We start from the raw sequence: 12,772 nt of genomic DNA on the forward strand, positions 1-12,772 counted from the left end.
TCAAAAATTAAACTGTAACATGCTCCATGGCACCAATGTCTTTTTTTGTCACACCTACCTTATAGTGATTTTTTTATTGCTGCTCACTGCTGCATTGAGAACGGAGCTATGCTAATAATGATAGTCATGGCCGAAAATATTGGTACCTAGTATTTTTCCCTGAAATTAATTACACATGTTTTGTCATACAGATTTTAATTTCCTTTATGTGTATTGGAACAACACACAAAAAAAAACCTGCAAAAAGGCAAATTAGACATAATTTCACACTAAATCCCCAAAATGGCCCGGACAAAATTGCTGGCATCTTTTCAAAATTGTAGGTAAACAGCTTTGTTTCAAGCATGTGTTGCTCGTTCAAACTCAACAGTGGCAAGTAACAGTTGTGGGCAATATGAAAATCACACTTGAAACCAGATAAAAAGAGGAGAAGTTGACTCAATCTTTGTATTGTGTGTCTGTTTGTGCCACACTAAGCATTGAGAACAGAAAGAGGAGAAGAGACCTGTCTGAGGGCTTGGGAAAAAAATTGTTGAAAAATATCAAATCAGGTTTTGATCTTCCTTTGTCCATGGTGTACAACATAATCAAGAATTTTACAACTCATGGCACTGTAACTAATTACCTGGACAGCAGAGAAAAACTGATGAAAGGTTACAATTCAGAATAGTCCGGATGGGGTATAAGCAGACCCAATTAAGTTTCAAAGAGCTTAAAGTTGTCTTGCAGGCTCAGGGAGCATCAGTATAAGTACAAACTATAAGTCAACATTTGAATGAAATGAAAAGCTATGCAGAAGACCCAGGAGGATTCCACTGTTGACACAAAGACATACAAAAGCTAGACTGCAGTTTGCCAAAATGTAGATAAGCCAAAAACCTTCTGGGAAAGTGTCTTGTGGACAGATGAGACCAAAATAGAGCTTTTTGAAAAGCACATCATTCTACTGTTTACTGAAAACAGAATGAGGCTTATAAAGAAAAGAACACAGTACCTACAGTCAAATATTGTGTAGGTTCAAAGATGTTCTAGGGTTCTTCTACTGCCTCTGGCACTCGGTACCTCGACTGTGTCCAAAGTATCATGAAATTTGAGGTTTTCCAAAAGATTTTGGATATCGTGTCCAGTGTCAGAAAGATGAGTTTACTTCCTAGGTCATGGGTTTTCCAGCAGAACAATAACCCCAAATATACTTCAGAAAGCACCAGAAATGGATGGAAACAAAGCGCTGGAGAGTTCTGAAGTGGCCAACAGTTAGTCTAGATCTAAATCCCAATAAATGCCTTTGGAGAAATTTTAAAATTGCTGTTGAGAGAAGGCAGCTTCAAATATGAGACACCTGGAGCAGTTTGCCAAAAGAGAGTGGTACAAAATTCCAGTTGAGAGGTGTATGTTATGAACGTCGTCTGTGTGGGTGCTATTCTGAAGCTCCCTCTGGTGGCCAGGAATGGTAGTGGAGCTAAATCTGAGCCATTGACTCAGACAGGTGTCGGTGTTAATTGGGAATTGGGGAAGTCCTATTGCAGACAAGGCGCTTTCTGCCCGGCTGACGCCGGTTATAATTGTATATTACCTGTCTCTGGTCCTGGCCTGGAGATTTGTCCTTCCCTGTATCCCTGAGCAAGACTTCTGCAGATAAGTTTCAGTTTTGCCTTGCTTTCTTGTTTACACCTTAGGGTGTTGTTTTTCCTTGTATCTGTTTTCTTGCAGGTGAAGCTTTGTTTCTATTGTGTTGTGAGCATGGGGGTTTCCCCTGTGCTGGCTTTCCTGCAGGAAAAGGGATTTTGTTTCCCTGTTTGATTTGATTATTTGCTCTTCGTATTTTTGTGTTTTTTTTGGCATTTTGTCTCTCCCATTATTTACAGAAGTACCTGATATAGTGGGGGTGAGGTCGTATGACCTCCAGGGTCTTTTTTTACTATCAGGAGTTTGGTATTTTCTATAGGGATTTTGCACTGACCACAATCAGTTCCTTTCCTTTGCTTTGTATCAAGTTAGTCGGGCCTCGCCTTTGCTAATTCTATTTTTCCTATCTGAGAATTGTGTTTTTCTATATCACCGTAATCTTTATATGTGGGGGGCTACCTACTCCTTTGAGGACTGCTCTGAGGCAAGGTAGATTTCCTCATTTTATTCTGTGAGGCGTAGCTAGTTTCTCAGGCTATGACGTGGTGTCTAGATTTTTAGGAACGCTCCACGGGTACTTCTAGTGTGGCCTGATAGTCAGGGGATTGCGGTCAGCCCAGGTTCCAACTACTCCTGTTTCTTGGTGTTGTTTCACCAAAGGGTGTTTTTTGTAATCTTCCACGGTTACCAGATCATAACAGGTGTAAGAAACTTGTTGATGGTTATAGGAAGCGATTGATTGCAGTTATTTATTTGAAAAGGTGTGCAACCAAATATTAAGTTGGGGTGGCAACAATTTTTCGAGTTTTGTATTAAATTATGTCCAATTTGCTTTCAGGTATCCGCCTGCAGAAAAGGTATATGTGCAAAAATGGTACAAAACAGAACACACGCTAACGTAGTGTGCTCGGTTACAGTCAATGGCCCTGTCGGTGCATGCGTCCGAAACACGTTTTGCAGGGTGGGGGAGTGGCGGTTCGGATGGATGCCCCGACGGGACCAGTGAACGTAAGGCAAAACGCAATGTGAAAGTAGCTTTAATAACTGTCAGTAACTCGTGAAGTACACTTGGTGGAATTCACAAAAGGTAGTTAAGCACACAAACCCAATAATATTAGTGAACTGGAGGCCATTTCCCATGAGGAATAGGCTAAGATTCCTCATGAACACTGTCAGGAGTTGGTGTCTGACTATGCATAATACTTACAGCAGATCATAACAGCCAAAGTGTGCCTAACGAATCTTGCCAGGAAAAGGTTGAATAATTCTGAGACTGCAACAGTCATTAAACATAACATTACATTTTCAATATGAAGAAACAACTTGTAACATTAATTGTTTTGAGCTTTTCAAATTGTTTTGTTTGTTTGAAGCAAACACCAGTTTGTCCATTTTGCTATTAAGCCTAATTTGCAATGGGGTTAAATAATTTTGATTACAACTATGCACACTGTGTATATACTGCACATATAGTAAATTCTGTATATGAGAGTACATGGCGTTGCTTACATCTAAGTAGTTGGTAAGATCTGTTGATGATCCATTATTAAAATGTCCAGATCCTGTCATCTTTAGTTGTGGGAATACATCAGCAACTTTTACCCCCATTGACCTCAGGGTCTCTCGAATTGATGGCATTTTTCGAAGTGGAATCCTATGATAGAAATGACAGACGGATTAATAAAGTGTCAATATTAATTTACAATAATTTTTTTTTCTAAACTATAGAAGACATGGTAATGTAATTGTGGTTATTTAAAGGGGTGGTCCAAAGCTGAAACAAATGTCACTGTAAATAAATACATTTATTGCACAAACTGTTTACAGTAACCAAAATTTTTTTTTTATTAAAACATGCATGGAAAGGGACCATATACCTGTGTTAATATCTGAAAAATATATACTGAGCACCTACTGCAATACCATGTCTATAGTATAGTGGCACCTATTGAAGTTATCTATACCTTAGCTTTCCCAACTTTGTGAATGGATGAAAGAATGTGGGCAAAATAAATACTTGTAGGCAAATATGGGGCAATATATTTTCAATAGAGGTACTATGCCCTATATACAAAAGAAAACATACCCCAATCACATTTTGTGCCATTTGGTACATACCAACAAAGGTGCCTAGTGCAAAAGTGTGAGTGCTGCAAATGGAGATGGTGAACACAGGATAACCGAAAAAGGAAGGAAGCCCATGGGGAGCTAAGGGGCTTCCTTTATTTTTGGGACTTTCTGGTTCCATTAACGAATCCATTATTGTCTTATACAGCTAGCTGTTGTAGATAGAGCGATTGCTAGATAGACGAATAGATAGATAAAACAAAACAGATAGAAAGGTATATAGATAGATAGCTAGATAGATAGATAGATCAAATAGATTGATAGAGAGAAATAGATAGTTTTGACCGCTGTTTAGCTGAATTAACAATTAATTTTGGAAAAAAATGAAGTGGGGTCCACCCAATTTTCATATTCAGCACAGGTACATCAGCTGCGGGCTGCAACCCTCAGCTGTCAGCTGAACCTTGGCTGGTTATCCAAAATAGGAGTGATCCCATACTTATTTACTTACTTTTTATTAATTGAATAAATAATTTTAAAAATTGCCATGGGGTCCCCCCCATTTTTCAAAAAGGAGTCAAGAGACAGCAGACAACTAGGGCTAATATTATTATGGTGGCAAGAGCCATGGTTATTTGGCCCTTCCCAGTCTAACAATAGCAGCCCACAGCCGCCCCAGAAGTGGCGAATCCATTAGATGCGCCAAATCTAGCACTGTATTTTGCGCTTTCCATTGCCCTGGGATGGCAAACAGTGTAATATATGGGGCTGCGAATTGCCCTCATTACTAATTTCATTTGTGATTAAAAGAAAAAAAATATTTGAACAAAAAACCCCGGTTCAAGCCCTCGTTCACCGATTTATTTAAAAAAATCCCCAAAAAGTGTTGATGTAATCCATAGCTACATCCCACAACATTCCCCAAAAGCGAACCTTAAAGACATAAAGATATAAAATTAGTAAAGAACTAAAGACAAAAGATGCCCTCTTTCACCAATTTATTTTCCTGTCAAATCCCTAATCCAAGTCTGATGTAATCCAATAAGGGGGTCCCACGACGATCACATACTCACTGTCACAGGCAATGAAGAACAGAACGCTCCCCATTGACAGTAAGAGCACTCACTGTAGGCTCACACACTGCTGTGTGACATCCACTGGAGTGACCTGAGATTACCTCATGAGGTCGCCCCAGGTCCTAGCAGCTACTGACACATTATATGGTAAAATGAATAGTTTAATTCAAAAGTACAACTCATCTTGCAAAAATCAAGCTCTCATGCAGCTACAGTATATTGACAGAAAAATAAAACGTTATGGCTCTTGGTAGAAGGGGAGGAAAAAACAAAAACAAAAAATAGAAAATCACAAGGTCATAAAGGGGTTAAAGATAACTTGTCACTTTAAAAATGCAGTCTAATTTGTAGGCATCATGTTATAGAGCAGGGGGAGCTGAGTAGATTGATATATACGGAAGTTTTGTAAGAAAAGATTCAATAGAAGCTGTGTTTTAATAATTGAAACCTTTGCTCTTTCTGAGATCATTGATCCTATCTCTGATGGTATACTTACAGTGCTGGCCAAAAGTATTGGCACCCCTGCAATTCTGTCAGATAATACTCAGTTTCTTCCTGACAATGATTGCAATCACAAATTCTTTGGTATTATTAACTTCATTTATTTTGCTTGCAATGAAAAAACACAAAAGAGAATGAAACAAAAATCAAATCATTGATCATTTCACACAAAACTCCAAAAAGGGGCAGACAAAAGTATTGGCACCCTTAGCCTAATACTTGGTTGCACAACCTTTAGCCAAAATAACTGTGAACAACCGCTTCCGGTAACCATCAATGAGTTTCTTACAATGCTCTGCTGGAATTTTAGACCATTCTTCTTTGGCAAACTGCTCCAGGTCCCTGAGATTTGAAGGGTGCCTTCTCCAAACTGCCATTTTGAGATCTCTCCACAGGTGGTCTATGGGATTCAGGTCTGGACTCATTGCTGGTCACTTTAGTAGTCTCCAGTGCTTTCTCTCAAACCATTTTCTAGTGCTTTTTGAAGTGTGTTTTTGGTCATTGTCCTGCTGGAAGACCCATGACCTCTGAGGGAGACCAAGCTTTCTCACACTGGGCCCTACATTATCCTGCAAAATTTGTTGGTTGTCTTCAGACTTCATAATGCCATGCACACGGTCAAGCAGTCCAGTGCCAGAGGCAGCAAAGCAACCCCAAGACATCAGGAAACCTCCGCCATGTTTGACTGTAGGGACCGTGTTCTTTTCTTTGAATGCCTCTTTTTTTTCCTGTAAACTCTATGTTGATGGCTTTTCCCAAAAAGCTCTACTTTTGTCTCATCTGACCAGAGAACATTCTTCCAAAACGTTTTAGGCTTTCTCAGGTAAGTTTTGGCAAACTCCAGCCTGGCTTTTTTATGTCACGGGGTAAGAAGTGGTGTCTTCCTGGGTATCCTACCATACAGTCCCTTTTCATACAAACGCCGACGGATAGTACGGGTTGACACTGTTGTACCCTCAGACTGCAGGGCAGCTTGAACTTGTTTAGATGTTAGTCGAGGTTCTTTATCCACCATCTGCACAATCTTGCGTTGAAATCTCTCGTCAATTTTTCTTTTCCTTCCACATCTAGGGAGGTTAGCCACAGTGCCATGGGCTTTAAACTTCTTGATGACACTGCGCACCATAGACACAGGAACTTTCAGGTCTTTGGAGATCGACTTGTAGCCTTGAGATTGCTCATGCTTCCTCACAATTTGGATTCTCAAGTCCTCAGACAGTTCTTTGGTCTTCTTTCTTTTCTCCATGCTCAATGTGGTACACACAAGGACACAGGACAGAGGTTGAGTCAACTTTAATCCATGTCAACTGGCTGCAAGTGTGATTTAGTTATTGCCAACACCTGTTAGGTGCCACAGGTAAGTTACAGGTGCTGTTAATTACACAAATTAGAGAAGTATCACATGATTTTTCAAACAGTGCCAATACTTTTGTCCACCCCTGTTACGGTTGCTATGGCTCTGGAGACTATGTCCGGATTTCTTGCTACTGCACATGTGCAAGCGCTGGAGACTAAGTCCTATCTTGGAACCATTGCACATCTGTGGGTGACATCATCGCTGACACGAGGTCACATGTCTCTGACATCTTCTAAGCTGATTGGCCACTGGTCATGTGCTTGTGACACGTGGTCACATGTCTCTGACACCTTCTATGCCGATTGGTCGCTGGTCATGTGCTTGTGACGCTTTGCTCGGTGATAGGCCAGCGTGACGTCATTGCTGTCATTCTGGCAGCGGATTGGCTCTGGTGTCCTCCATCTTGGATGAGGCACAGAGTCTATATAAGACCCTGACGCACGCCGCCTGGCGCTCAGTCCTCTTGGTTCATGCATGAGGGTAGACACCCTGTGCACGTCCCTCTAGGCATCTCTCTGTCTATGTTAGGTTAGCGCTACCGGCAGGGTAGCATTCTTATACCTTACAGCTTCGGCTGCAGTCCGTATCCTTACCTCTTAGTGGAGCGGACATAGGCAGGTGCCTGAGGCACATGGTCCAGCTGGGCCTTGTGATTCTACTCGTAGGTGGACGTTGCCGCTAGGGTAACGTTCCTTATACTGCGTCTGGCAGTTGTTCGTATCCTCGCACACCCCCTAGGAACTCCCCTAAGAGAACAGAGGTAGGAGCTTTGTGCGGCTTATGCTGCTGTCCGTCTCTTTTGCACCACTAGAAGAGCGGACCTAGGCATGTGCCATATCTAGTGGTTCGTGTCCTCGCACACTAGTGAAGCGAACGCAGGTAGGAGCTTTGTGTGGCTTACGCTGCTGTCCGTCTCTTTTGCACCACTAGAAGAGCGGACCTAGGCAGGTGCCATATCTAGTGGTTCGTGTCCTCACACACTAGTGGAGCAAACGCAGGTAGGAGCTTTGTGCGGCTTACGCTGCTGTCTATCTCCTGGCACCACTAGAGGAACGGACCTAGGTAGGTGCCATTTCACACTCACTGCTTTTGTCTCTGTGATGTTTCACAGAGACCATTCCACACACCCTCCAAGTAAGGGAGGAATTGCTTTATTTTCTAATTATATTCCTCTGTGAGTTTAACAGAGGTATTGCACTCTGCACTTGTGCTATTATTTTTTACAGTGGCAGACTTATATACCCCTTATCCTCTGCCATAGTCCTCTGCCATAGACCCTGACTGTCTGACATTCCTTTAGGTTTTATTATCAGACAGACCCCCGTAACAACCCCCATTTTTAAGTTTGGTGTGGAATTATATCTAATTTGGCTTTATGACAATTTTTTTTATTTTTTTTCATTGAAGACATATTAAATGAAGATAATAATACCAAAGAATTTGTGATTGCAATCATTTTCAAGAAGAAACTGAGTATTATCTGACAGAATTGCAGGGGTGCTAATACTTTTGGCCAGCACAGTATGCCTTTGCCTGCACCTCAGCATGTCCTTGTGCATATCTTATCAAAGGGAAGAGCACAGGGCTCGTTCCAGCCTTTGCCCAATTATTAAAGGCTCCTTAAGGGACTTCCCACCATCACCTAGTGCCTTTGTCTGTGATAAATTTGGCTTGTTTTTAAAACATTTATAATTGCCTATCTGTAATGGGTGGTTTACATGCTGCGATATCGGTAACGATATATCGTCGGGGTCACGTTGTTAGTGACGCACATCCGGCGCCGTTACTGACATCGCAGCGTGTAACACAAATGAGCAACGATCAATGAGCACAAAAACATGAAAAATCGTTGCTCGTTGACACGTCGCTCATTTCCTTAATATCGTTGCTGCTGCCGGTACGATGTTGTTCGTCATTCCTGCGGCAGCACACATCGCTATGTGTGACACCGCACTAATGACAAACATCTCCTTACCTGCCTCCACCGGCAATGTGGAAGGAAGGAGGTGGGCGGGATGTTACGTCCCACTCATCTCTGCCCCTCCGCTTCTATTGGACGGCTGCCGTGTGATGTCGCTGTGAAGCAGCACGAACCGCCCCCTTAGAAAGGAGGTGGATCGCCGGCCAGAGCGACGTCGCAGGGCAGGTAAGTGCGTGTGACGGGGTTAAGCGAGGTTGTGCGGCACGGGCAGCGATTTGCTCATGTCGCACAACCGACGGGTGCGGGTACGATCGCTTGCAGCATGTAAAGCCTGCTTAAGAGTCACACGGGCTAAGGTGTTGTATTGCAACTCTAGACACCAGTAAAATGGGTTCCTCAGAGAGTGTTTGTTTTATTATCTTCTGTATATGTTTCCCTTAAAGTCTATAATGACAAGTCTGCAGTCCTTGTATGTGTCCCTCTATGTGACTGCACACTTGTGAATCCTCACATAGATCGCACTGCGCGCTGTGAGGATTCTCCCATGTCATTGCTGGGAACGGTGGTCATGTAACCACAGGTATGCAATATGTATACTCATTGCCGGTTCTAGACAAAATGGGGCCCTGGACAAAAGTTTAAAGTAGGGCCCTAAATGCTAACATATTTATTATACCATCACATTCAAACATTTAGGTTTGCATTTACATGCACTGAGTTTAGACCATTAAACAAATGGGATAATAATATTGAAGTCGTTCAGTGCGTGTTTATCGGTCTCTTCACACAGCTTGACAAAGAACAATCACTAGTAGATCAATCTGTGCTCTACTGTTGTGATTATTTGGCCACATTTTGGCCTCACTAGTGGACCCCCATTTCTCTGGTTTGTTTATTGTGCATTATGGGGTCTAGTGACATTGGATAAATTAATCATGATAGGTTCTAGTGTTCCACCCTGTGTCTTACTTGTCTTGCCAAAAAAATGTAGTTTACTGCCATGATATGTAGGTCACCTGATGTGAGCACACTAAGTTTAATGATGTCACTTGAGGTCAGGGTACCTGTGTTCACAGCTGGAGGACTGTGGTGACCTCCAACTGTGACCACAAATAACCTTAGTGACGTCATCGCTCATCGCTGAGGCTCAGTCGCTGCCTGAAGCCCACAGCATGTGGTCATGTTCTGTGCCTACATGCTGTGCTATCAGTGTGTATGTAGCAGAGCTGGAATCATCATGGGACCTCACGTAGAATTACATCGGACCTGCAGGGGTGTTTTGGGGGTTAGTAAACTGGTGAAAGAGGGGTTTTTTTGTATTTTATTTCGAATAAAGGATTTTTTCAGTGTTTGTGTTTATTTCTTTACATTTACAGATTAGTAATGGGGGGGTCTCATAGACATCTCCCATTACTAATCTAGGGCTTAGTGGCAGCTGTGAGCGGTCATTAACCTGTTATTACCCCATATGCCACCACACTACGACAATCGGGATGAACCAAGTAAATTATATATTATAACAAAAACACAAAAATTATCAGGATGGTATAGAGGGACACTATCCCTAGTGTGCCCTGAACTGGAAGCCTACCTGACCGTGGAGGTCGGCACCCTCTTCCTACACAATTGGCGCACCCTGCTCTACTTAGACAATCCTTCCCTTAAAAAATTTGAGGAGGTAACTGGAGTTCCTAATGTTAAATTTACGTAATTCAGAACAACCATATGCTATTTGATTTATGTGGTATCATACAGATGGTTGTTCTGAATTATGCGAACTTAACACTAGGAAATCCAGTTACAAATTTTTATACATCATGCCCTCCATAAAGTGCGAGTTAGGGTAAGGGAGGAATAGTCTACGTAGAGGGTTGGTGCCAATTGTAAAGGAACAGGGTACCGACCTCCACGGTCAGGTAGGTAGGCTTCCAGTTCAAGGCACACTATGACTAGTGCCCCCCTCCCCATACTATCCTGATAATTTTTGTGTGTTTTTGTTACAATATATTCAGACCTTGTTGGACTTTTAACGATATATTAATAAATTTATGTTTTATGAGTGTTCTTAGTGTTCTTCCTGGTGCTTGGCAAAACAACCTTGGGATATAGTGGCTCCTTGTACTTAATGCCTTATTTTTATATAAATTAAAATGTTAATTACTCAGCAAATCAGCAACAGATATAAAGATTTTGAAAGTTGTTGACAGAGATATGTCTATATACTTGGTTTTTTGATCTTACTGACAGACTTGCTTTACTTTAAAACTTGATTCGCAAATCTTCATATTAAAATAAGCATGCAAAAAATATCCAGAATAGCCAAAAAATGAAAAAGTTCTACTTATTAAACTCATACATACAGCAAACATGACTAAAGGGTGCTTTACACGCTGCGACATCGCTAACGATATATCGTCGGGGTCACGTCGTTAGTGATGCACATCCGGCGCCATTAGCGACATTGCAGCGTGTGACACCAATGAGCGACGATCAACGAGCGCAAAAACGTGAAAAATCATTGCTCGTTGACACGTCGTTCATTTTCTTAATATCGTTGCTGCTGCAGGTGCGATGTTGTTCGGCGTTCCTGCGGCAGCACACATCGCTATGTGTGACACCGCACTAATGACAAACATCTCCTTACCTGCCTCCACCGGCAATGTGGAAGGAAGGAGGTGGGCGGGATGTTACGTCCCACTCATCTCTGCCCCTCCGCTTCTATTGGACGGCTGCCGTGTGATGTCGCTGTGAAGCAGCACGAACCGCCCCCTTAGAAAGGAGGTGGATCGCCGGCCAGAGCGACGTCGCAGGGCAGGTAAGTGCGTGTGACGGGGTTAAGCGAGGTTGTGCGGCACGGGCAGCGATTTGCTCATGTCGCACAACCGACGGGTGCGGGTACGATCGCTTGCAGCATGTAAAGCCTGCTTAAGAGTCACACGGGCTAAGGTGTTGTATTGCAACTCTAGACACCAGTAAAATGGGTTCCTCAGAGAGTGTTTGTTTTATTATCTTCTGTATATGTTTCCCTTAAAGTCTATAATGACAAGTCTGCAGTCCTTGTATGTGTCCCTCTATGTGACTGCACACTTGTGAATCCTCACATAGATCGCACTGCGCGCTGTGAGGATTCTCCCATGTCATTGCTGGGAACGGTGGTCATGTAACCACAGGTATGCAATATGTATACTCATTGCCGGTTCTAGACAAAATGGGGCCCTGGACAAAAGTTTAAAGTAGGGCCCTAAATGCTAACATATTTATTATACCATCACATTCAAACATTTAGGTTTGCATTTACATGCACTGAGTTTAGACCATTAAACAAATGGGATAATAATATTGAAGTCGTTCAGTGCGTGTTTATCGGTCTCTTCACACAGCTTGACAAAGAACAATCACTAGTAGATCAATCTGTGCTCTACTGTTGTGATTATTTGGCCACATTTTGGCCTCACTAGTGGACCCCCATTTCTCTGGTTTGTTTATTGTGCATTATGGGGTCTAGTGACATTGGATAAATTAATCATGATAGGTTCTAGTGTTCCACCCTGTGTCTTACTTGTCTTGCCAAAAAAATGTAGTTTACTGCCATGATATGTAGGTCACCTGATGTGAGCACACTAAGTTTAATGATGTCACTTGAGGTCAGGGTACCTGTGTTCACAGCTGGAGGACTGTGGTGACCTCCAACTGTGACCACAAATAACCTTAGTGACGTCATCGCTCATCGCTGAGGCTCAGTCGCTGCCTGAAGCCCACAGCATGTGGTCATGTTCTGTGCCTACATGCTGTGCTATCAGTGTGTATGTAGCAGAGCTGGAATCATCATGGGACCTCACGTAGAATTACATCGGACCTGCAGGGGTGTTTTGGGGGTTAGTAAACTGGTGAAAGAGGGGTTTTTTTGTATTTTATTTCGAATAAAGGATTTTTTCAGTGTTTGTGTTTATTTCTTTACATTTACAGATTAGTAATGGGGGGGTCTCATAGACATCTCCCATTACTAATCTAGGGCTTAGTGGCAGCTGTGAGCGGTCATTAACCTGTTATTACCCCATATGCCACCACACTACGACAATCGGGATGAACCAAGTAAATTATATATTATAACAAAAACACAAAAATTATCAGGATGGTATAGAGGGACACTATCCCTAGTGTGCCCTGAACTGGAAGCCTACCTGACCGTGGAGGTCGGCACCCTCTTCCTACACAATTGGCGCA

At 42.4% G+C, this 12,772-nt stretch overlaps 1 protein-coding gene across 1 annotated transcript in view; it reads right to left on the minus strand.

Annotated features, from left to right (window-relative positions):
• REN (renin) overlaps nt 1–3,279 on the minus strand; it is a 40,219-nt gene extending 36,940 nt beyond the window's left edge. The window contains exon 1 of the mRNA XM_075333658.1: nt 3,136–3,279. Within this exon, the coding sequence (XP_075189773.1) occupies nt 3,136–3,264 (129 nt within the window). The 5' untranslated portion in view covers nt 3,265–3,279. The remainder of the gene's footprint in view (nt 1–3,135) is intronic.
• Nucleotides 3,280–12,772: the final 9,493 nt, after the last annotated feature.

This window comes from Anomaloglossus baeobatrachus, chromosome 2, assembly GCF_048569485.1.
Source record: "Anomaloglossus baeobatrachus isolate aAnoBae1 chromosome 2, aAnoBae1.hap1, whole genome shotgun sequence".
Classification (NCBI taxonomy): Eukaryota; Metazoa; Chordata; class Amphibia; order Anura; family Aromobatidae; genus Anomaloglossus; species Anomaloglossus baeobatrachus.